At 43.2% G+C, this 25,823-nt stretch overlaps 1 protein-coding gene across 1 annotated transcript in view; it reads left to right on the top strand.

Annotated features, from left to right (window-relative positions):
• Positions 1-25,220, top strand: part of DHX29 (DExH-box helicase 29) — a 100,617-nt gene extending 75,397 nt beyond the window's left edge. The window contains exons 21-28 of the mRNA XM_073622774.1: positions 1,717-1,792; positions 2,351-2,575; positions 2,710-2,846; positions 4,973-5,063; positions 6,900-7,196; positions 11,687-11,818; positions 12,138-12,234; positions 24,956-25,220. Coding sequence (XP_073478875.1) covers positions 1,717-1,792; positions 2,351-2,575; positions 2,710-2,846; positions 4,973-5,063; positions 6,900-7,196; positions 11,687-11,818; positions 12,138-12,234; positions 24,956-25,005 — 1,105 coding nt within the window. The 3' untranslated portion in view covers positions 25,006-25,220. The remainder of the gene's footprint in view (positions 1-1,716; positions 1,793-2,350; positions 2,576-2,709; positions 2,847-4,972; positions 5,064-6,899; positions 7,197-11,686; positions 11,819-12,137; positions 12,235-24,955) is intronic.
• Positions 25,221-25,823: the final 603 nt, after the last annotated feature.

The raw sequence follows: 25,823 nt of genomic DNA, 5'->3' as shown, positions 1-25,823 counted from the left end.
TGGTCAGTTAAAAAAAAAACACGCTTCCCCATTGAAATGCATTGAAAACGCAGCAAGATCTCATTAATAATGCACCTGTGTTACATTTTTGATGCAGAATTTGAGTTACATGATTTTGAAAAACACATCATAAGCACAGTAAAATCGTGGTAAAATCAAATGCGTTTCTGGCGCCATTATCGGCACCTTTTTTCTTTATCGACAAAATGCCAAAAACACCATTTTTGGCCGATATGTTTCAGCCACCAAAATTTCGGTGCATTTGTAGTAAAAAAAGATTGCAGACGATCTAGGTGTGCTATCCACATATTCATATCTGACTGTAGCGGTGCCACCCGCCAGTTGTTTCAGCACCCTGTACATAGGAGTGAATAGCGGTTTGGTGTGAAATGGAGATATCTTTATGAAAGTACAGGACCATTCACAGTGCATACTATGCTGAAAGTTTATCTTTTTGTACTAATTATAAATATAAATCCCCTTATATATCTCTTGTGGCACCACATACAAAATATATACAGAAAAAAAGGTGGAGCTTTCTATTATGGAGAAAGCTGCAAAAGAAGGGAGTTTTTGAGTTGCATACAGTACATGTTATTTTGAACAAATCAATGAGTTTGCCAAATGTGTACTTATTTTTTTTAACTCATATCTTAAAATTAGTTAAGAGTCGCATCTCATTTTGTGAACAACAAATACATTTCTATCACCTTTCTGTAACCTTTTATACCTACTGGGATTATTATTCTTCACCATGCTAGCATGTTCCTATGACTCCCTGTCACCAAGACAGGAAGTAAGGGGAAATCATATATAGTAATAAAAACCTGGCAGAGATTTTATTACTCCGGCCGGAGCAAAAAAGTTGACTGGAGTTGGGCATTAAAGCGGAATTCCACCCTTTTTTTTCAATTACTCTCTTCACAATGCCCCTCCCGGTGTGCAGTGCTAAATGGCTATTTTTTTATTTCTTGGTTTGTAGATACCTTTTTTTGTTGTCTTCTGGTGGCACTTCATGTCCTGGCCCACCTAGGCGATGATCTCATTAGGCGAGTCCCATTGACTCCTGGGATATCAGCATCATCTATCCCAGGAGTCTTCGGGAAGCCTAATAATCAAATCCTGTGGTATTTGTAGCCAGGAAATTACGCAATCGGGAGGAGCTAAACGCCATTTGATTGACAGGATGCCATAACAACAGTGCAAGAACTTCCTCCGCCGCCATTGCTATGGCAACCTGTCATGAACAAACTGCACCACACAGTGTCATTACTGCGCAGGCGTGAGATCGGGAGATGCATGCTGGGTAGCCAGCTGCACCTAATCCTGGAAATGAACACAAGCAGGCTTCAGATTCCCACAACCTCGATGGCCCCTGCCTGCTTCCAAGATCAGGTAACATATTGATTTAATAGAGAGAAGCATGAAAACAGTCCTAATCCTATGCAAATATTAACATAGAAGTTATAACAATCATGGGGGGAGCTTTTTAATAAAATAAAATTGATTATGGGGACTGGAGCTCCGCTTTAAGTAACTGTGTTGGCAGTTTTCAGGTTCAGTGACCGCTGAGTGTAAACAGAACTCGGCTACATCTCATTAATAGCACAAAGCACCCTTGAATTTGGAACCCTTTTTGTGTATTTCTCCTGGTTTGATCAGCCTAGCTGTTTGGAGCAGTTTATGTTTTCATTCCCTTGCTTTTGTATCTTTTAGATTTCACAGTTTCATGGAGTATTCTGTTCCTGAAATATTACGAGTGCCATTAGAAGAGCTGTGCTTACACATTATGGTGAGATTTGTCTCACATTTGTACATATTATTATCTTGTAGATGCAACTTGCAGATGTTCACTGTAATGCCCTGTACACACGATAGGATTTTCCGACAACAAATCTCTGCATTTTTTCCCGAAGGATGTTGGCTCAAACTTGTCTTGCATACACACGGTCACACAAATGTTGTTGGAAATTCCGAACGTCAAGAACACGGTGACGCACGAGACGTACAACGAGCTGAGAAAAATTAAGTTCAATAGCCAGTGCGGCTCTTCTACTTGATTCCGAGCATGCGTGGAATTTTGTGCGTCGGGCTTATGTACACACGCTCGGAATTTCCGACAACAAATTTTGTTGGCGGAAAATTTGAGAACCTGCTAAAAAACATTTGTTGGCGGAAATTCCGCCAACAAATGTTCTATGGAGCATACACACGGTCGGACTTTCCAACAGCAAGCTCACATCCAACATTTGTTCTCGGGAAATCCTATTGTGTGTACAGGGCATAACTGTATACTATGTCTTGGGTTTTTTTTTCATATCTGGTCCTGTTCTGTATTTTGCCCTTACAGAAGTGTGATCTTGGCTCCCCTGAAGAGTTCCTTTCTAAAGCATTAGACCCTCCACAGCTCCAAGTCATCAGTAATGCTATGAACCTGCTGCGGAAGATTGGGGCCTGTGAGCTGACTCAGCCGAATCTCACTCCCTTGGGGCAGCATCTGGCCGCACTGCCTGTTAATGTGAAAATTGGAAAAATGCTCATTTTTGGTGCCATTTTTGGCTGCCTTGATGCTGTGGTAAGTAGGATTGTTTTTGCTCTTTATAAACTGTTGCAGGCATACAGATTGGCTCATGTAATAACGACCTTGCCTTTAGGAATAAATTCTTCTCAAGCTGGTTTTGATTTTGTGATGTGATTGCTCCTTGACAGGCAACTCTGGCGGCTACTATGACTGAAAAGTCTCCATTTGTAACACCTATTGGTAGAAAAGACGAGGCAGACCTTGCAAAATCTTCAATGGCACTTGCAAACTCTGATCACCTGACCATCTTCAGTGCCTACATGGGGTAAGACATAGGAGGAGGATTTAAAGAACTCTGTGTGTCATTCATAGATTTTAACCTGTTTGGGAGGACTTATTTAGGTGATAAAATTGTAATTCATGTAGTACATATGAATAACCAAATGCAGGATTTGGGATTCTTAAATTGAAGGAAGCCTTGTGTGTCCCAGAAGTAGCGACCAGTTATAGCTGCCTGCCCTTGTACTTAAAGTGGCAATATAAAGTGCAGACATCTTGTAGTGTCTTTGTTGGTCTTTAAATTGTATCTATTGCCCCTGCGGAACCCCATGGATTTGAGTACCAGGCTGCACACAGGGCCTTCATGTCTGCAGTTTTAGCTTAAAGAGGAACTGCAGTCTGCTCACATAATTTGTAATAAAAACATCTTTGCCATTCCGAAGCTTCCCTCTAACCACTTTGCATATTACTTTATATATACTGTGATTCTGTACTTGCCAAATATGCTGCAGAAATCTCCTTCCACTAAGTCTGGGTGAAGCCATTTTAACTATGGGCGGGTGAAGCTGCTGCCTGTTCACTTCCTGGATTTACACAGACACACAGAGGCACACCTCCAGCTATGCAGCCTTGCAGCTTTCATTGGCCCTCTTATTACTTATCCCCCCTCCCTTCCTGGCAAACTCTCACAAGAGTAAGAGAGCTGTGCATGATGTCATAAGCCTAGGCTAATGACCAGACAAGAAACCGGAAGTGGGCTATATAAGGTATTTACTGGCAGGAAAAAAAATGTTTTACTATCCAAAATTAAATCAACAAGGGCAGAAGATTTAATAGATGGAAAGTTGAAAACAATGACTGAAGGTCCCCTTTAAGCCATGTTTCTTAGCCTTGGTCCTTAGGGACAACTCACAGTGCATGAATTCCACAACAGAACAGGAATAGAAAATCAAAGTTAAGAAATACAGATTTAGATGAAGATAGTCAATTACCGTATTTATCGGCATATAACACGCACAGGGGAAAATCATGGGTGCGTGTTATAGGCCGATCCCCCCCCAATTGTGTGTGATCGGAGCGATCGCGGCAATTGCCGCGATCGCCGCCGACATACACAGCCGTGTGGAAATTCAAATACGGCGCCGAGACTGCAGGGACCCGGCGGAGCGGAGCTACACATAGCCGAGAGTCCTCGGGTTTTCTCGGCGCCGCTTACAGTCCCGCCCATAGGGCGGAACTGGGCGGGACTGTAAGCGGCGCCGAGAAAACCCGAGGACTCTCGGCTATGTGTATCAGCGTTCCGCCGAGTCCCTGCAGTCTCGGCGCCATATTTAAATTTACACAGGGCTGTGTATGACGGCAGGGATCACGGCGATCCCACAAAGCTGCACGGGGGGGGGCAAAGCTGCACTGGGGCAAGGCTGCACGGGGGGGCAAGGCTGCACTGGGGCAAGGCTGCACTGGGGCAAGGCTGCATGGGGGCAAGGCTGCACTGGGGCAAGGCTGCATGGGGGCAAAGCTGCACTGGGGCAAGGCTGCACTGGAGAAAAGCTGCACTGACAAGGCTGCACTGACATGGCTGCACTGACATGGCTGCACTGACATGGCTGCACTGACAAGGCTGCACTGACATGGCTGCACTGACAAGGCTGCACTGACAAGGCTGCACTGGGGCAAAGCTGCACTGACAAGGCTGCAATGGACACTGGGGCAAGGCTGCACTGACAATTCTGCACTGGGGCAAAGCTGCACTGACAAGCCTGCACTGACAAGGCTGCAATGGACACTGGGGCAAGGCTGCACTGACACTGACAAGGCTGCAGATGGACACCGATAACGCTGCATTGATGGGCATTTTAATGTAAGTTTTTCTTCCTTAAACTTCCCTCCTAAAAGTTTTTTTCCTTAAAATTCCCTCCTTAACTTGGGTGCGTGTTATACGCCGGCGCGTGTTATACGCCGGCGCGTGTTATACGCCGATAAATACGGTGTCTATCTTCTGCTGGGGAAATATAGAATTTAGTCGTTTCAGGTAGCTGCCTTAGTTTTCATAAATTGGTTCAACTGTGCAGTAAAGTAGAACATGTAACTGAAATTGACTGATAAAGCTTAAAGTATACATATTATTGCCATTTATATAGACCATTAGATTCAGGCTCTTTTCTCTCGCAGGTGGAAGAAGATCCGAGCAGAAGAATACGGCTCAGAGATGAGTTACTGTAGGAAGAACTTCCTGAACAGAAAGGCTCTTCTAACTATAGAGGTACTGGCACAGAATGGCATTCTCCAGAGTTATATTTCCTTTAATTAAAGCCCAATTGGCGGGACACCACTGCATGGATACATTTAAAAACAGGCAGGCAGAGGCAGGAGAGGTTTCCCCTCAGGCATCATACTAGGAGGTGCAGCCTGGAGCGGGAGCTTCTGCTTTTGCATTGTCTTTTACACTGTGCAGGACCAAGCTGTCAAATTGACAGCTCAGTCCTGCATATTACATAGCTAGGCTGCCACTGACAGCCACCCACACTGCCTTCTGTACAGTCCCTGGACTCCTTTTCTTTCTAGTAGAAAGGAGCTCTCAGCAGAAAGTAAAAATGCTTTTTAAATTCCCCAGGGGACCCAGCGTATATTGCACCTGTTTTTGTTCAAGTCCTATTCTGCTTTAGAAATAAAGCCAAATGTATTTGTAAGTGCTGAATGTAACTGGCAGGGAGGCCCAGGGCTTTGTCTGGCAGCTTAGGAGGAGAAGGGGTGGGTGCTGTGTGGGCTCTGTGTGAACTGCCTGTCACTCACCCTCACCGCTGCTCTGTCAGAACTGTTGTTGAATAGCAGTGGTCTTATGGGGGGCAATCTATCCGGCAACACTTCTCAGCAACATCTTCACAGATTTAAGTGGGACCAAGTGTGATGTGCACTGACTCCCTTGGGGGGGTTAAACAAGTATTTATTTTGATTTTATGGTACGACCTTAAATTGCCTTTTCCACTTTTGCAGTCAAATTTGAGAAAATCCCACTATATGTTTGTTGTGTGTTTCCATTAACGCACATTTAAAAAAATATATATAATATATCTTTTTTACCTTTTTAGATGTTTCTTAGAAGAAAGTGTCATGGCTGACTGCAAGGATTTCTGAAAAAGTTCAGAGTGAGTCTGTCCTGATAGGAATGCTAAGGACAAGCTTAGTTTCCTCTGATTAACATACAAGCAGAAGGCCAGCTTCTAAATCTTTTACCCTTTGTTAGGGCAGACAGTATTCATATCTAGCTTACAGCTGATAATGAGATCTGTTAGCAGAGTACAGACAGGGTTAACATGGCAAACACAACCTGAAGTTGTTTGAAAAAGAGCATTGAAAAGGGTACACCACAATTTTCTTTTTAATTTTATAAAAGTTATGCTATGAGAATGAGAACATGTAAAATATATAAAGTAGGTTTTCCAATTTGGCTGTAAAAGTGGAAATCAAAGTAATACTAAAGTCCTCGTTGTTTTTTTTTTTTTTGGTTTGTTTTTTTAATAACAAACATGTTATACTTACCTGCTCTATGTAATGTTTTGCACAGGGCAGCCCAGATCTGCCTCTTTTTGGGTCCCTCTTCCCCCCCTTGAGTGCCCCATAGCAAGCAGCTTGCTATGGGGGCAGCCGAGTCGCAGCTCCCTGTGTCCATTCAGACACAGAGATGCGGCCTGGCCCCCTCTCTTCTCATTGGCTCACTGACTTTGATTGACAGCAGCGGGAGCCAATGGTGCTTCACTGCTGTCTAAGCCAATAAGGAGGGGGGTCCCGGAAAGCCAAGACTCTAGTACAACATCACTGGATAGAGATGGGACTCAGGTAAGTATGAGGGGGGCTGCTTCACACAGAAGGTTTTTTATCTTATCGTTTTTTTTATGCATAGAATGCAATAAGATAAAAAACCTTCTGCCTTTACAACCTTTTTAAGGAGAAAAGAAAATAACCCCTCAAAAAGTGGTGGGACTTTAAAGACAACCTTTTTAAAGCCCAGGGCCTAAATGGGGGATTGCTAAGAGACTTCTTGACTGTGTTCTCATTACAGTAACCTGTTTTATATATTTTATTTTTTTATTTTTTTTAGGATGTAAAGCAGGAATTGATTAGACTGGTGAGAGCAGCAGGATTTGATCGTCCTGGATTTGTAGTTCACAAAAGTGGGGACAGACGAGCACTTTCTTCAGAAGAGACATCGCTCATTAAAGCTGTGCTCACCGCTGGACTGTATGATAATGTTGGCAAAATCCTCTTTACAAAGTCTGTGGATCTGTCAGAAAAGCTGGCGTGTATGGTGGAAACAGCACAAGGAAAAGCACAAGTACACCCATCCTCTGTGAACAGGGACTTACAGACCTACGGCTGGTTGCTTTACCAGGAGAAGGTGAGACCTGTTTAATTTGGGCACATGTATAAATTGTCGTTTTACCCTTACTAGTGAGAATTACAGGTCACACACTTTGCACAGATGCATGTTACATTGTGGTGGTGATTTGCACCTGCAGAGATGACGTTGTGGCAAAGCGTGAGAGTTTTCAAGAAAGGGCAAGGCTTTGAGATGTCATGTTTTTAATGTATACTGATGATCATCATAGCTTCATCATGACAGTTGTAAAGGAGTATGTTGCAAATCTAAAAAAAAAAAAAATTGGACAGAAACTACAATGTTGCCCACAGCATGCAATTGGATATGATCTTTTATTTTCTTGTAAATTGTGTATCTTATAGGAGGTAAATTCTTATATACAGTTAGGTCCATATATATTTGGACACAGGCACAATTTTCATACTTTTAGCTCTGTATGCCACCAGAATGAAATTAAAACAAAACAATCCAAATGAATTTGAAGTGCAGACTTTCAGCTTCAATTCAAGGGGTTGTTATTATTTAAGGTATTTATAAAGAGCCATCAATTTACGCAGCGCTTTACATATACATTGTACATTCACATCAGTCCCTACCCTCAAGGAGCTTACAGTCTAAGGTTCCTAATCCACATTCATATACTAGGGCCAATTTAGGCAGAAGCCAATTAACTTACCAGCATGTCTTTGGATTGTGGGAGGAATCCAGAGTACCCGGAGGAAAACCACGCAGGCACAGGGAGAACATGCAAACTCCAGGCAGGTAGTGTCGTGGTTGGGATTCGAACCAGCGACCCTTTTTACTGCTAGGCGAGGGGTTGAACATAAATATCAAGTACAAATTTTAGGAACTGCAACCATTTTTATACACAGTCCCTTCATTTTCAGGGGCTCAGATGTAATTAGACAAATGACTATAATCATAAATAAAATGCTTATTTTTAATATTTTGTTTAGAATCCTTTACTGGCAATGACTGCCTGAAGTTGTTCTTTGTTTATTCTTTCTGCCTTTAGTTTTTCAGCAAGTAAAATGCATGCTCAATTGGGTTGGGATTAGGTGATTGACTCGGCCATTGCAGAATATTCCACTTCTTTTTCTTCAAAAGCTTCTGGGTTGCTTTCACAGTGTGTTTTGGATCATTGTCCAGCTGTACTGTAAAGCATCGTCCAGTCAACTTTGCTGCATTTGGCTGAATCTGGGCTAACACTGCAGAATTCATCTGGCTGCTTCTGTCTTCTGTCACATCATCAATAAACGCCAATGACCCAGTACCACTGGAAGCCATGCATGCTCATGCCATCACACTGCCTGCGCCATGTTTTACAGATGACGTTGTCTGCTTTGGATCATGAGCTGTTCCAAGCCTTCGCCACACTTTTTTCTTCCCGTCATTCTGGTACAGATTAATCTTAGTTTCATCCATCCAAAGAATGCTTTTCCAGAACTGGTCTGGCTTTTTTAGATGGGAATATTAGGTGCAGCTCTAATCCTGCGCAAACTGTTGGCGCTATATAAATCCTGTATAATAATATAATATTGTGTGTGTATATATTAGAAAATTGTACAAATATGCAAACAGTAAGTTTAACAAATTGACGGTGCAAACAGCAATAAATTAATCTAAATGCAATTCATAGATTGAAATCACTAAAAAGTCCATATATGTGAAATGGCATTGTGAATTAATAACCCATGAGGGAAAAAACAAAAAATGGTCCAAACAGGTGAAACAAAGTCACAATTGTTTAGGTAGAAATCAATGTTGAAATTGAAGATATATTCGACCTCTGAAGGATAGGCCACCATCCATTAAGAAATCACCATAGATTGTGAATCCACCACCGATTAAAAAAATTGGATACTCTTACCGAACTCAGTGGAACCAATTCCAGCGGCACGGAGTCAAACAGGCATGTAACTGGGAACATGGTCACTCTCCGGAAACAACATGTGAGGTCAGCTTCCATTTGAACTTGTCATCAGACCCAATCATGGACTCCATCATTCATAAAAGAAAAAGGCCGTCACATAGTGTAAAGCCATAAACTATGGGTTTTATTGTAAAAGGTAGAACACTTACATCAATGATGATATAAACAGGTGAGATAAGGTATGTGATCACAAATACATCCAAGTAGCGTAGTAACGTGGAGCAGTTTTGTTCATTAGAACATCGTCTTCCTTTTTTGGATGTTTTTTGGCAAAGTCTAATCTGGCTTTTCTATTCTTCGGGCCTATGAATGGTTTGCACCTTGTGGTGAACCCTCTGTATTTGCTCTTGCGAAGTCTTCTTTTGATTGTAGACTTTGACAATGATACGCCCACCTCCTGGAGAGTGTCCACTTGTCTGGATATTGTGAATGTGTTTTTCTTTACCATAGAGAGGATCCTGCGATCATCCACCACTGTTGTCTTCTGTGGACGTCCAGGCCTTTTTATGTTGCTGAGCTCACCAGTGCGTTCTTCTTTCCTCAGAATGTACCAAACTGTTGATTTGGCCACTCCTAATGTTGCCGCTATCTCTCTGATGGATTTGTTTTTTGTTTTTTAAGCCTTACAATGGCCTGTTTCACTTGCATGGGCATCGCCTTTAAACGCATGATGTAGGTTCACAGCAATAGATTTCAAATGCAAATACCACACTTAAAATCAACTCAGACCTTTTACCTGTTTAATTGATGAAGAAATAATGGAGGAGTAGCCCACACCTGGCCATGAAACAGCTTTTAAATCAATTGTCCAATTACTTTTGGTCCATAAACAACTAAAATTGTGCCTGTGTCCAAATATATATGGACCCAATTGTACAAGCAGGTATGCTTTATCACCAGCATTGAATATATAGATGCATGATGAAGTGAAATCTCTTAACTCCCCACCTCCCAAATCGATTTCCCTCCCCCTTTGTGCCCCCCCACTGGTTTTATATTTGTTTTCTATTTTAATACATACTTTTTCCAAAGTCTTTAGCTTAGTCATATGACATTGCAGGGTCCTCTTCATCTTCGCCTCTTCTCCTCTTCTCCAGGCTGGGTGGTCCACACTGATGAATAGAGTGATGTTGACGTTTGACATTAGTGCCACTCTCTTTACCAGTATAATGTAAATGAAGAGTGCCTTAGTGATACCCTCAGAGGGCAAAGCCCTGCACTTACAGTATTGTGCTCAGTCTTGTTGGCTAAGTGGTACTGTGGGGGACAGCTCCAGATTAAACATAATTTTCTTAAAGCGGAGTTCCGCCCCCCAGCAAAAAATGAAAAGTCAGCAGCTCCACACACTGTAGTTGCTGAATTTTAATATTAGGACACTTACCTGTCCTGGAATGCAGCAATGTTGGCACCCCAGCCGATGTTTCCATCTGCTCTCGAGTGCTGCTGCCACCATTCAAGGTAAATGGCGGGGGGGGGGATGGAGGAGGGGGGCTGAACTTCCGAGTGATCTTGCCACGTCGAGATTTCTCGAAAGTGGAGACAGTTACCTGACACAAGCAGATACCCACTCCCCCGAAAGGTGACAACTGTGGCAATGGGGGGGGGGGGGGGGGGTTTGGGGTAATAGGGAGGCAGATAAGCGGAGCTTTCACTTTTGGGTGGAACTCCGCTTTTTTTTTTTTTTAAAGGTCCATAGATAGGGTAGGGCTTAAACAAGAAACATTAAAGTGATTGTAAAAGTTAATTTTTTTTATTTTTTATTTTTGATAACAAACATGTCATACTTACCTGCTCTGTGCAAGGGCTTTGCACAAAGCTGCCCGATCCTCCTTTTCTGGGGTCCCCCAGGGGCGCTCCTGGTTCCTCCTCTTTGGCAAGTGCCCCCACGGCGTGCCGCTTTCCATAGGGGAACTCGTGCAGGAACGCTCCCGAGTCCCGCTGCTGTGTCCATTGACAGACAGCAGGATTCTGCCCCGCCCCCTGCTCCCGTGTCAATGGGTTTGATTGACAGCAGCGGGAGAAAATGGCTCCTGCTACTATCAATCTATCTATTGAGGACCCAAGACAGCGGCTGGAGCTGCTGGGCTTGTGCTCATCGCTGGAACGATCGGGTTCAGGTAAGCAAAACGGGGGCTCTGGGGGACAGCTGCAGCACAGGTTTTTCACCTTATTGCGTAGAATGCATTATGTTGAAAAACCCTGAGACTTTACAACTCCTTTCAATTCGTGATATTATGAGCTGTGGTATTTGTAATTATCCATAATAAAATGAGAAAGCAGCTTTTGTTAGTGTACCTTTTAAAAAGATTCCTGACATGGTGTTTTACATATCAATGCTTTTTGTTTTTTTTCAGTTTGCAGGCCTTTTTGTATTTTGCAGGCCTCAGTTTGTCTTTTTAGCATGTAGGTTTGTTAATCTACCTGATCAGTCAGCTTGTTTTTTGTCTCTCTATCATTTGGTTGTGTGTGAGAGATGCTTGGAGCACTATCACCACTATATTCATATGTACGTAGGAAATGCATTTAACCATATATTGTAAGAGCAAGCATACTAACAACACTGTCCCTTCTGCAGGTTAAATACTCCAAGATCTACCTCAGAGAAACAACACTGGTGTCTCCCTTCCCGATCCTCTTGTTTGGTGGTGATATCGCTGTACAACATCGGGAACGTCTTCTGACCGTAGATGATTGGATTCATTTCCAGGTACAGATTTGGAAAATGCCAAGGTGTAAAGAGTGGATAAATGGCAATAATAGTACCACCTTGTCATCTTTTTACATCCTCTTCACTTTTTTCACTTTTCATTGACTTTCTGGCCTTACCCACTTTAACCACCTATTACTGGTATGGAAGACATTATTGTACGCATAGGAGTTCCTATGTATGGTGCAGCTCACGGTAGCCTCAAGAGAGAAGTGTCTGTCCGGTGATTGTGGGCTTTCTTCTCCAGGAGTAGAAGTTCCTATAGATGCAGGCTAATCTGCATTCTTCTATTTAGACTTGTTCTGTATTCTTTCTCCAGGCTCCTGTAAAGATTGCAGTCATTTTTAAGGAGTTGCGGGGTTTAATCGAATCTGTTTTGAAGAAAAAGCTGCAGAACCCCAAAATGTCTCTTGAAGGTAGGTGATGTTTTCCTAGCTACTACCAACACAGTCAGATCTAGACAGGAAGCTTAAAGAAATACTGAGATGCTAACCATAAGGGCAGTGGTCTACTTATCATTCTATCATTCTTTTAGTGCAGGTCAAATACAAACATTAAGGGGTTCTCTAGTATATCAAATTGAATTTTAATAATTAACAGAGAGACGCCACATCCAGTAAGATAGAGTGTTTAATGATATATAGTGGCTATATACACGCCCAGATTTTCTGCATGTTGTTGACTAAGCACAATAAAGCAAAGTGGTGGTCTCTTTAAAGCTGAACTCCAGGGATGAAAAACATTTACCCTTGCAGTGGGTCCCCACTTTAAGGCTTAACTGATCATTTTGCCTAAGGTTTGATGTATGGGGTTATATAATTACCTTACTCCTTACTCGCCTGGTAGACAGTGCTTTCCAAGCTGTCCAACACTCTGGAATGTGGGTGGCCCCTTTGCGCCTTCCCATACAATGCAGGCGACAGGATGATGTCAGAGAGCCACAACCAGTCAGGCAGCGAAGGCCAGAATCTTTGGGGGAGTGATGGTGTCGGGGGGGGGGGGGGGGGGGGGTACTGCAAGGGTAAATGGTTTAGTCACCAGATTTTAGCTTTAAACCTACTAAACTTAACTATAGGGGGTAGTGAACACCTACAGATGTCTGTGTGTATATAGTTGTGAAACCTGGGTACTCTTTTGTGTAAATCTGTGGTTAAACAAAGTTGAGCTCTGGCCTATCCCCATGTCTCACTATTGGTCTGTCAGGCTACACATCACTTCAGTGATCAGTGATCAATAATCAGACAAAAGAGGAAAAATTTGTGATCGGAGTTTTGGAATTCTCAGAGCTCTCTAATGCAGTTAGTGGTATGTACGAGCATCTGTAGGTGCCAGATACCCACTCCTGGGGCAGTTTATTAGGCTTAAAGTGTCCTTGGATTTACATAACCAAAGCAGCATTCATGATGGACCAAAGGGGGGTAGCCTATGTAAAGGTAATTCAACAAGGAGGGAGTTGCAGTAGTGAAGGCGAGAGATAACCAGGGAGTGAATTAGAAGCTTTGTGGTGTCATTGGTTAGGAAGTAGGGATGAGATTCGAGTTCGAGTCGAACTCATGTTCAACTCGAACATCGGCTGTTCACCAGTTCGCCGAACAGCGAACAATTTGGGGTGTTCGCGGCAAATTCGAAAGCAGCGGAACACCCTTTAAAAGTCTATGGGAGAAATCAAAAGTGCTAATTTTAAAGGCTTATATGCATGGTATTGTCATAAAAAGTGTTTGGGGACCCGGGTTCTGCCCCAGGGGACATGTATCAATGCAAAAAAAAAGTTTTAAAAACGACCGTTTTTTCGGGAGCAGTGATTTTAATAATGCTTAAAGTCAAACAATAAAAGTGTAATATTCCTTTAAATTTCGTACCTGGGGGGTGTCTATAGTATGCCTGTAAAGGGGCGCATGTTTCCCGTGTTTAGAACAGTCTGACAGCAAAATGACATTTCAAAGGAAAAAAGTCATTTAAAACTACTCGTGGCTATTAACCACTTGAGCCCCGGACCATTATGCTGCCTAAGGACCAGAGGTCTTTTTCCAATTTGGCACTGCGTCGCTTTAACTGCTAATTGCGCGGTCATGCAATGCTGTACCCAAACGAAATTTGCGTCCTTTTCTTCCCACAAATAGAGCTTTCTTTTGATGGTATTTGATCACCTCTGCGGTTTTTATTTTTTGCGCTATAAACGGAAAAAGACCGAAAATTTTGAAAAAAAATGATATTTTCTACTTTTTGTTATAAAAAAAATCCAATAAACTAAATTTTAGTCATACATTTAGGCCAAAATGTATTCGGCCACATGTCTTTGGTAAAAAAAATGTCAATAAGCGTATATTTATTGGTTTACGCAAAAGTTATAGCGTCTACAAACTAGGGTACATTTTCTGTAATTTACACAGCTTTTAATTTATGACTGCCTATGTCATTTCTTGAGGTGCTAAAATGGCAGGGCAGTACAAAACCCCCCCAAGTGACCCCATTTTGGAAAGTAGACACCCCAAGGAAATTGCTGAGAGGCATGTTGAACCCATTGAATATTTATTTTTTTTGTCCCAAGTGATTGAATAATGACAAAAAAAAAAAAAAATATTTACAAAAAGTTGTCACTAAATGATATATTGCTCACACAGGCCATGGGCCTATGTGGAATTGCACCCCAAAATACATTCAGCTGCTTCTCCTGAGTATGGGGATACCACATGTGTGGGACTTTTTGGGAGCCTAGCCGCGTACGGGGCCCCGAAAACCAATCACCGCCTTCAGGATTTCTAAGGGTGTAAATTTTTGATTTTACTCCTCACTACCTATCACAGTTTCGGAGGCCATGGAATGCCCAGGTGGCACAAAACCCCCCAAAATGACCCCATTTTGGAAAGTAGACACCCCAAGCTATTTGCTGAGAGGCATATTGAGTCCATGGAATATTTTATATTTTGACACAAGTTGTGGGAAAGTGACACTTTTTTTTTTTTTTTTTTTTTTTTTTTTTGCATAAAGTTGTCACTAAATGATATATTGCTCACACAGGCCATGGGCATATGTGGAATTGCACCCCAAAATACATTTAGCTGCTTCTCCTGAGTATGGGGATACCACATGTGTGGGACTTTTTGGGAGCCTAGCCGCGTACGGGGCCCCAAAATCCAATCACCGCCTTCAGGATTTCTAAGGGTGAAAATTTTTGATTTCACTCTTCACTGCCTATCACAGTTTCGGAGGCCATGGAATGCCCAGGTGGCACAAAACCCCCCCAAATGACCCCATTTTGGAAAGTAGACACCCCAAGCTATTTGCTGAGAGGCATGGTGAGTATTTTGCAGCTCTCATTTGTTTTTGAAAATGAAGAAAGACAAGAAAAAACATTTTTTTTTTTCTTTTTTCAATTTTCAAAACTTTGTGACAAAAAGTGAGGTCTGCAAAATACTCACTATACCTCTCAGCAAATAGCTTGGGGTGTCTACTTTCCAAAATGGGGTCATTTGGGGGGGTTTTGTGCCACCTGGGCTTTCCATGGCCTCCGAAACTGTGATAGGCAGTGAAGAGTGAAATCAAAAATTCACGCCCTTAGAAAGCCTGAAGGCGGTGCTTGGTTTTCGGGGTCCCGTACGTGGCTAGGCTCCCAAAAAGTCTCACACATGTGGTATCCCCGTACTCAGGAGAAGCAGCAGAATGTATTTTGGGGTGTAATTTCACATATTTCCATGGCATGTTTGAGCAATATATCATTTAGTGACAACTTTGTGCAAAAAAAAAAAAAATGTGTCTCTTTCCCGCAACTTGTGTCGCAATATAAAATATTCCATGGACTCGACATGCCTCTCAGCAAATAGCTTGGGGTGTCTACTTTCCAAAATGGGGTCATTTGGGGGGGTTTTGAACTGTCCTGGCATTTTATGCACAACATTTAGAAGCTTATGTCACACATCCACCCACTCTTCTAACCACTTGAAGACAAAGCCCTTTCTGACACTTATTGTTTACATGAAAAAGTTATTTTTTTTTTGCAAAAAAATTACTTTGAACCCCCAAACATTATATATTTTTTTAAAGCAAATGCCCTACAGATTAAAATGGTGGGTGTTTCATTTTTTTTTTTCGCACAGTATTTGCGCAGCGATTTTTCAAACGCATTTTTTGGGGAAAAAACACACTTTTTTAAATTTTAATGCACTAAAACACACTATATTGCCCAAATGTTTGATGAAATAAAAAAGATGATCTTAGGCCGAGTACATGGATACCAAACATGACATGCTTTAAAATTGCGCACAAACGTGCAGTGGCAACAAAATAAATACATTTTTAAAAGCCTTTAAAAGTCTTTACAGGTTACCACTTTAGATCTACAGAGGAGGTCTACTGCAAAAATTACTGCCCTCGATCTGACCTTCGCGGTGATACCTCACATGCATGGTGCAATTGCTGTTTACGTTTGACGCCAGACCGCCGATTGCGTTCGCCTTAGCGCGAGAGCAGGGGGCGACAGGGGTGCTTTTTTTTTTTTTTTTTTTTTTCTTTATTATTTTTCTGCTTTTTTTATCTTATTTTTAAACTGTTCCTTTCATATTTTTTTTTTTTAATCATTTTTATTGTTATCTCGGGGAATGTAAATATCCCCTATGATAGCAATAGGTAGTGACAGGTACTCTTTTTTGAAAAAATTGGGGTCTATTAGACCCTAGATCTCTCCTCTGCCCTCAAAGCATCTGACCACACCAAGATCGGTGTGATAAAATGCTTCCCCAATTTCCCAATGGCGCTATTTACATCCGGCGAAATCTAAGTCATAAAATGCTCGTAGCTTCCGGTTTCTTAGGCCATAGAGATGTTTGGAGCCACTCTGGTCTCTGATCAGCTCTATGGTCAGCTGGCTGAATCACCGGCTGCATTCTCAGGTTCCCTGTTGAGACAGGAGAGCCAGAGAAAAACACGGAAGACGGTGGTGGGGGGGGGCATTCCCTCCCACGGCTTGTAAAAGCGGTCTAGAGGCTAATTAGCCGCTAGGATTGCTTTTACATGAAAGCCGACCGCTGGCTGAAAAGAATGATACCAAGATGATACCTAAATCTGCAGGCATCATTCTGGTATAACCACTCAAAGTCGTGAATGGCGTACCTGAAGACAAAAAAATGGTTAACAATAAAGCACAGTAAACGGTAAAGTATAAAAAATTGCATACCTGAAAAACAAACATGATAAAACATAATAACAATAAAACATTGAAGAATAGAATACAGTAAAAAAGAGCAGAACAATAGAGAGAGAATAGAGAGAGAGAGAACAATAAAACGACAACTATTTTTTTTTATTTTATATATATATTTTTTTTTTTGACACTTTTTTTGTAACTAACTTTTATAACGGTAACCGGTTCCAGGTTCGGGTCTCACAAAATGCGATGGCATCTTGGGAGACCCTGTGAAAGTGTGCCTAGTCTGTGCAATGCTGTACCCTACGCTAATACTCAACTAGTGCATGGTAGCGTTCAAAACATTCACCAATGCAAAGACCAGGATTGTCAGGACAGGAGGGACAATAATAGAGGGTGTCACGCCTATATCCGCGCTTGCTGCAGACACAACATCTTTTTTGGGGTGGTTCGTTGGGTAGGGGTACTCGGGAGGAGATAAAGAAAATGCCTCTCATGCAGCCGACTGCATTTGGTTGGGGATGTGAATGGGGGAAGTACGGGCGCTGCAGAAGCGGTGGGTTCCCAATTAGGATTGGCGAATGCAGCAGGAAGGGCATTATGGGCACGACGGGCCTGTGTTTGTCTTCTTGGTGGCAGCGGGACACTACTTGTGCTTGCCACCTCACCAGCTTGAACTGCACTTATGGGACTCGCCACGTCACCAAGTGTTACTGCAGTGCTGGTTTGACTACGACCGGGGTGTACTAGGCCGCTGGTGCTTGCCAGTTCACCAAAACGCTACCAAAAAAACTGTTAGCGATCGCAGGGATCAGGCCTGACTCTGCGAACGCTGCAGTTATGCGTTTAGTGTTTTGTAAGGGACAGTGATCGATCGATACTGCACTTGGGTGGGCCGGGCGGAGGGGCAAAACGCAGGTGCTAGCAGGTATCTGGGCTGATCCCGCTAACACTGCGTTTTTGGGAACCCTAAACTGCTGGGAACGCTAGTATAGATCTGATCGGATCAGATATTGATCCGATCAGATACTATACCACTAAGGGAGGTGTACGGTGCGTGCGTGGGTGTTAGCGCTACTGGCGCTAACCTGACGCTGCCTGGTGCTTGCTTGCCAGTTCACCAAAATGCTACCAAAAAAACTGTTAGCGATCGCAGGGATCAGGCCTGACTCTGCGAACGCTGCAGTTATGCGTTTAGTGTTTTGTAGGTGACAGCGATCGATCGATACTGCACTTGGGTGGGCCGGGCAGAGGGGCAAAACGCAGGTGCTAGCGGGTATCTGGGCTGATCCCGCTAACACTGCGTTTTTGGGAACCCTAAACTGCTGGGGACGCTAGTATAGATCTGATCGGATCAGATATTGATGCGTTCAGATACTATACCACTAAGGGAGGTGTATGCTGCGTGCGTGGGTGTTAGCGGTACTGGCGCTAATCTGACGCTGCCTGGGGCGACGCATATCACCGCCGGGCGATCAGGGGGCTAAACCTTTATTCGGTAATAAACGGCGGGTGCCCTGACACTATAAAAAATAAACGAACTAACCAGCGTCAACCGTAACGTTTATACGGTGATCAGTGGTGAAAGGGTTAACTAGGGGGCAATCAAGGGGTTAAAACATTTATTCGGTAGTATATGGGGGTCCCTGACGCTATAAAACGCTGACGGCGAACCTAAATATTTACCTCACTAACTAGCGTCACCAGCGACACTAATACAGCGATCAGAAAAATGATCGCTTAGCGACACTGGTGACAGGGGGTGATCAAGGGGTTAAAACTTTATTAGGGGGGGTTAGGGGGGTACCCTAGACCTAAAGGGGGGTAATACTAACTGTCCCAACACTGTAACTGTCACAAACTGACACTATGCAGTAATCAGAAAAAAAAAAAAAAAAAAAAACCTGCTGGTGTCAGTTTGTGACAGGGGGGGGGGTGATTGGGGGGGGATCGGGGGGCGATCGGGGGGGGGATCGGGGTGTTTTGTGTGCCTGGCATGTTCTACTGTGTGTGTAGTGTGTTGTGCACTTACATTGATGTCTTCTCCCCTCGGCGCTGGAACGGAATACCGAGCCGAGGGGAGATGACATCATTTCCTTTGCTGCTGTTTAGCATACAGCAGCAAAGGAATGTTCCCATTGGCCGGCGGCGATCGCGAGGGGGGGGCCACGAACGGATGGCCTCCCCCTCATCTCGGATCGCCGGGGAACAGAACGGGACCGCCTCGGGCACCGGGGGGGGGTCCGATCGGACCCCCCACCCGCGGAAGGCAAATCACGTACATGTACGTGATTTTGCCTGCCCGTGCCGCTTTGCCGACGTAAATCGGCGTTAGGCGGTCCTTAAGTGGTTAATGAATTGCCGGTCCGACAATACACATAAAAGTTCATTGATAAAAACTGCATGGGATTTCCCCACAGGGCCCCGAACCAAAATTAAAAAAAAAAAAAATGACTTGAGGGGTCCCCCTAAATTCAATACCAGGCCCTTCAGGTCTGGTATGGATATTAAGGGGAACCCCGCGCCAAAATTAAAAGAAAAAAAAATGACGTAGGGGTACCCCTCAAAAATCATACCAGACCCTTCAGGTCTGGTATGGATTTTAAGGGGAACCCCGTGCAAAAATTTTTTTAAAAATTGGCGTGGGGTCCCCCCAAAAATCCATACCAGACCCTTATCCGAGCACGCAACCTGGCAGGCCGCAGGAAAAGGGGGGGGGGGGGGACGAGAGAGCGCCCCCCCCCCCTCCTGAACCGTACCAGGCCACATGCCCTCAACATTGGGAGGGTGCTTTGGGGTCTTCCTTAAAGCGCGGAGGAAGATGCTGGACGAGAACACCGGAGGAAGTACCAGAAGAAGAACATGGAGGAAGAAAGAAGTTAGAAGAAAGAAGAAGCATTTAAATAAAGGAATTGTCAAAAACTGTCTAATTTTTAAAATTTTTGAGTTTTTTTGTGAAATGGTAGGGGTACTTTTGTACCCCCTTACCATTTCACACAGGGGGGAGGGCCTGGATCTGGGGGTCCCCTTGTTAAAGGGGGCTTCCAGATTCCGATAAGCCCCCCGCCCGCAGACCCCCACAACCACTGGTGCTCTCTCGTCCCCCCCCCCCCTTTTTTCCTGCGGCCTGCCAGGTTACGTGCTCGGATAAGGGTCTGGTATGGATTTTTGGGGGGACCCCACGCCGATTTTTTTTTTTTTTTTTTTTTTTTTAATTTTGGCGCGGGGTTCCCCTTAAAAACCATACCAGACCTGAAGGGCCTGGTATTAAATTTAGGGGGACACCCCCCCCACGTCATTTTTTTTTTTTTTAATTTTGGTTCGGGGTTCCCCTGTGGGGAATTCCCATGCCGTTTTTATCAATTTAACTTTTTTTTTTTTTTTTCAAATATCAAGTTTATTCAACTCCAAACAGGGGTGGGGGCCCCGATACAGAGACATAAGCAAAAAGCACTTTGTTGCAAACATTAAACAAGGGTCAAATAAGTACAAAGTATTATACAGTACATACTTAGGCGTGGAACTTCCGTGTATGTGGATATTTCTGGTATAGTTCAGGTTAACCCGAGACCACGTGCTGGTAACTACGGCACTGGGGTATCCCCTCCCCAACTTTTTCCATGTTTCTATAGAAAATGGGGACCGAAGTCCCTAGACTGAAGAAGGGGTGGGAAGAATAAGGGAGAGGATTTAGAGGGGGGAAAAGAAGTAGGAAAAGAGTAGCGGGAGATGGGAGGAAAGGGAGACATGGCGGTAGTTGAACCAGTATACCGACCTCAACGGTATCTACTCCAAAGGTGTGGAAGAAAAGTTATGAGCCGAGTAGGCGTTGTCCTTCCTCGGAATAAATAAACGCGTTCCAGATGTCCCAAGTTTTTTTATGGGCTTCTTGTTTATGTTGTGCAGTAAGGATCAGGTCTTCCATTTTCTTTATATCCTCCACTCTCCGCAACCACAATGAAAGGGCTGGTGGAGGGGGTTGTTTCCAACAGAGTGGTATACATGTCTTCACTGCATTGAGCAAGTGACATGTGAGGGATTTCTTGTACCTCTTGATGGGGATCGAGGAAAGGTGTAGGAGAAAGAACGCGGCCTCGTCTGGAATAATATACTCTGTGAACATTTGTGTGATCCGTCTGACTTCACTCCAGAAGTCCTTCAACTTCGGACATGACCAAAAAATGTGGATCAAGGTTCCCTCCTCTTCAGCGCAGCGCCAGCACCGGCTCGAGGAAGAAGGGAAGCATTTCTGAAGTCTGGAGGGGGTCAGGTACCAGTGGGTAAGAAGCTTGAAGTTCGTTTCTTGTATTTTAGTGCAGAGCGAGGATTTAAGGGCAAGTGTGATTATACGTTGTCGCTGTGCTACTGAAAACGAACAGTTCAGGTCTCTCTCCCATTTGGTCAAGTAGGGAAGTGGTGGTTGTTCTTTTGGTGAATTTATCAGTGAGTAGGTTTGGGACAGGATATGGGCTAATGGGCCTTCTCCTGAACAGAGCTCTTCGAACGGCGTTTGTTGGCGAATAAAAGTTTGTGTTTTTGGTAGGGAGTGGAGGAAATGGTGCAGTTGGGCGGCTTTCCAGAAGTGGAGTTGGTAGTCACCTGCTGGGTTGATTAAGTCAGATATAGATGGCCATTTTTCTCCAATGATAAATTTGGCTGCGTGGTCTTTATCTGAGTCTCTAAGGTTGTTATAGTCTACGGTATGTAATCCCGGAGCAAAGTTTGGGTGACCAAGGATGGGAAATAGGGGCGACTTTTTTGTTGTGAGGGAGGTCTGCATGGCTATTTGGTGGCTATGTCTCAGGGTGGTACCTATTAGAGAGTGTGCCCTCAATTTAGGTGGGAGGGCATCAAAACACCACAGTGCACTCTTCAGGGGTATCAGGGTTTGGGATTGTTCGAGTTGGACCCAGAGTTTAAATGTTTTATTTCTCCTCCAGTCCAATATTTTTATCAATTAACTTTTATGTGTATTGTCGGACCGGCAATTCATTAATAGCCGCGAGTAGTTTTAAATTACTTTTTTTCCTTTGAAATGTCATTTTTGTCAGACTGTTCTAAACACGGGAAACATGCGCCCCTTTACAGGCATACTATAGACACCCCAGGTACGAAATTTAAAGGGATATTACACTTTTATTGTTTGACTTTAAGCATTATTAAAATCACTGCTCCTGAAAAAACGGCCGTTTTTAAAACTTTTTTTTGCATTGATCCATGTCCCCTGGGGCAGGACCCAGGTCCCCAAACCCTTTTTAGGACAATACAGTGCAAATTAGCCTTTAAAATGAGCACTTTTGATTTTGAACGTTCGAGTCCCATAGACTTTAATGGGGTTCTAACGTTCTTGCAAAGTTTTGGTCTGTTCGCAAGTTCTGGCGTGAACTGAACCGGGGGCGTGTTCGGCTCATCCTTATTAGGAAGGGACGTATTTTTGAGATGTTGCAGAGGTTGAGGCGGCAAAATTTGGACAGTGATTGGATGTGTGGTGAAAAGGAGAGTTCAGGATAACACCTTGCAACCTGGAATGCGGGGACATGTTGATTGATGTGCCATCGATCTTGACAGAGAAGTCAGGGGAAGGGGCACATTGGGGAGGAAATATTATGAGCTCAGTTTGGAATAGATTACGTTTGAGGAAGTGATGGGTCATCCAGACTGATATGTCTGTCGGTAAAATAGTGATGGGTGAGGAGACTGATGAACCTTGAGGGACCCCGTCAGAAAAGGAAGAGGAGAGGAGGAGGTAGAATTGTAAGTGACACTGAAGGTGCGGTGGGATAGGTAGGATGAGAACCAACAAAGAGTACAGTCATGGAGACCAGGGGGCAGGTGGTTAGGTGGGCATTAGAAAAAAAATTTTTAACCTTGTCTATAGCAGCGGGGTTGAATGACGGAAGTATTGAGTGTACCTGTGGAAATGGAGTATTAAGTGGAGGAGATGTCTGTACAGTGGAGATCTGATTATGAATTGTAACAATCTTATATTTGAAGTGATTAGCGATCTCCTAGGCACTGAGTTAGTGGGTGGAGGACGAAGTAGAGAAGAGTTGACGGGACTGGATGAGGTGGTGTTCATGAGAGTGATAAAATAGGTCTGCTTGGCAATCTGGAGGCAGAAATTTTAGTCTTTCTGAGATTTAGTCAAACACCACAGACCAAGTGAACAAACAAAAGGCACTACTTGTAAATGAAATCTGATGAACCTAATCACTTAAATACTGAGAGTGAACAGCAGCGCTAGAATATGAGAATACATAGCAAACACTTTAAACATCAATAAGTGTTAAAGTGTTTAACCACTTACCGACTGGGCCATAGCCGAAAGACGGCTACAGCGCGGTCGTGTTTTTCTGGGTGGGCGTCCATGGACGTCCTCCCAGAAAGTTGCTCCCGCGCGCCCCCTGGGGCGCGCACATGGGAACATCCGTGACCGCCGGGTCCGCATCACGGATCACAGTAAATAGCCGCTGATCGCGGCCGTTTACCACGTGATCGTTCCGTCAAATGACGGAGCGATCACTTGTAAACAAACCGGCGTCACGTCATGACGCCGGTTCCTCCCTCCCCTCTCTGTACTGATCGGTACAGTGGGAGGGGAGAGGGGGAGAGATTGCAGCAGCGCTGTGGGGACTAAACATCCAGCCCACAGCGCTGCAATCAGTGCCAATAATTGCAATACTCTGCAACACTGGGCAATACTCTGCAACACTGGGCAACACTCTGCAACACTGTGCAATACTCTGCAACACTGTGCAATACACTGCAATACTCTGCAACACTTTGCCAATACTCTGCAATAAATTTTAACAGAAACAAAGATTTTTTTTTTTTTTTTACTGAATTTTCAGTCTTTTTTTATTTATAACGCAAAAAATTAAAAAAGCCAGTGGTGATTAAATACCACCAAAAGAAAGCTCTATTTGTGGGGAAAAAAGGACAAAAAATTCATATGGGTGCGGTGTTGCATGACTGAGTAATTGTCAAGTGTGAGAGCACCGAAAGCTGAAAATTGGTCTGGTTAGGAAGGGGGTTTAAGTGCCCAGTGGTCAAGTGGTTAAACTCTAAAACCAACACAATAAACCAAAAAAATGGTGTAGAAATGGTGCATTAAAGCCTACCCTCCTTCCTGCTGCATATATGTGTTATGCTGTTAAAGATGCAGCATATAGTTGATGTTTGGTATAATATTTAATATGTGATAGACATTTACATAGTAGTTTGGTCCTTTGCAGCCTTTAAACAGAGCCATTTGTTTTTCACAGTCACTTTTCAAATAACTTTCAGCGGTATATTTAACAGTTTTATTCTGGCCAGTATGATGGGAAGGCCAAATGCTGAAACTACAATTCCAGTGGTAAAAAAGTAAGCTGACTCCCGATAGGGACTGCTGGCTGCATCGCTGTCATCGCTGAGTCTCGTGGCGATAAAGTGTGAAATGGGACTGATGACGTAGAATAACTATATGCTGCATCTTTAACAGCGTAACACATATATGCAGCAGGAAGAAGGGTGGGCTTTAATGCACCATTTCTACACCATTTTTTTGGTTTATTTTGTTGCTTTTAGAGTTTAAACACTTTAACACTTATTGATGTTTAAAATGTTTGCAATGTATTATCATATTCTAGCGCTGCTGTTCACTTTCAGTATTTAAGTGATTAGGTTCAATAAATCACTAATGCTGGTCCTCGAGTCATTTTCGAGTTTGAGAAAGGCTCATGCTAATAGAATAAATTGGACATCCTTAAAGCTAGTGCATAATTTAATATATCGTTTAACAGCTTAATTTGGTTAACACATATACTGTACATTGGAAAGTTTCAGCTTGGGGCATCTTTATATTGTTTTACAACTGCAGGGCATCATGTACGATGGCGAATATGGATCCGCTTGTGGAAATCTTACACCTGGTACAATGGATCTCATATTGATGACATGTGTTAGTAAAGTAGTCTATGTATTTACCATAATAAATATATGTTCTGCTTCTACAGATGACAAGATTTTGGATATCATCAAAGAACTGATTAATACAGAAAAATAAAGGCAGCATTCCAATCCCAAGGATTGTTCTACATGGATATAATAGGCCAGCCAGTAACACAGCCATATAAATACTGTGGTAATTCAGCACTACTGTATATGATCGATTTCTTTAATCTTTTCAATGTTGCATGCAGCGTTGATGAGAACCTTTTTGTTTATGCATTGAAGAATTTAAGACATTTATTGCATTTAAAATAAAATATTGTGCCATAATCATGTCTACAGTGTGTATGGTAAATTGTGGTAAATCATACAACTATTCAAGAGCAGCTCTAGGCCATAAGTAAAATCCGTCATTAAAGTGCATCTACAGCCTTTAGTTATGCTGGAGCTAGAAATGGATAAAAACCCCAGCCAGGTTTTCTTTGCTCTCTGTGTCCTTTTGGGGAATATTTCCTTTACTTCCTCTCCCGGAGTCACAACATGAAACACAACATAATCACTCCAAATTGAAGGTATATTTTATTATAGTGCCATGTTGTCATTCACCAGTCACAGGATCACTAACAAACCATTTCCCTGTTCTGATGAAGTCCCCCTGTTTATGTATCTAGTTTCCCTGTACAGGCAAAGTAAAAGTCAACTTTAAAGCCCAAATTCAGGTGAATTTTTTTTAAATAAAATGGTTGCCCAGCTGGTGTATGGGGAAAAAACAAAAAAGCTCAGGCTACATTACTCACCTTGAATCCAGAGCTATCCCCTCATTTTGCCACAAGATGTCCTGTGTTATTCAGCCATGTAGCCTGAGGGCTAATATTGTAAATGCATGGCTTCATGGGACTACATCTTTCTAAGCCTCAATTTGGGCTTTAAAGT

Source organism: Aquarana catesbeiana, linkage group LG01 (assembly GCF_042186555.1).
Source record: "Aquarana catesbeiana isolate 2022-GZ linkage group LG01, ASM4218655v1, whole genome shotgun sequence".
NCBI classification, from domain to species: domain Eukaryota; kingdom Metazoa; phylum Chordata; class Amphibia; order Anura; family Ranidae; genus Aquarana; species Aquarana catesbeiana.
Note: the sequence above shows the minus strand (reverse complement) of the source record. Positions and strands in the feature narration are given on the sequence as shown.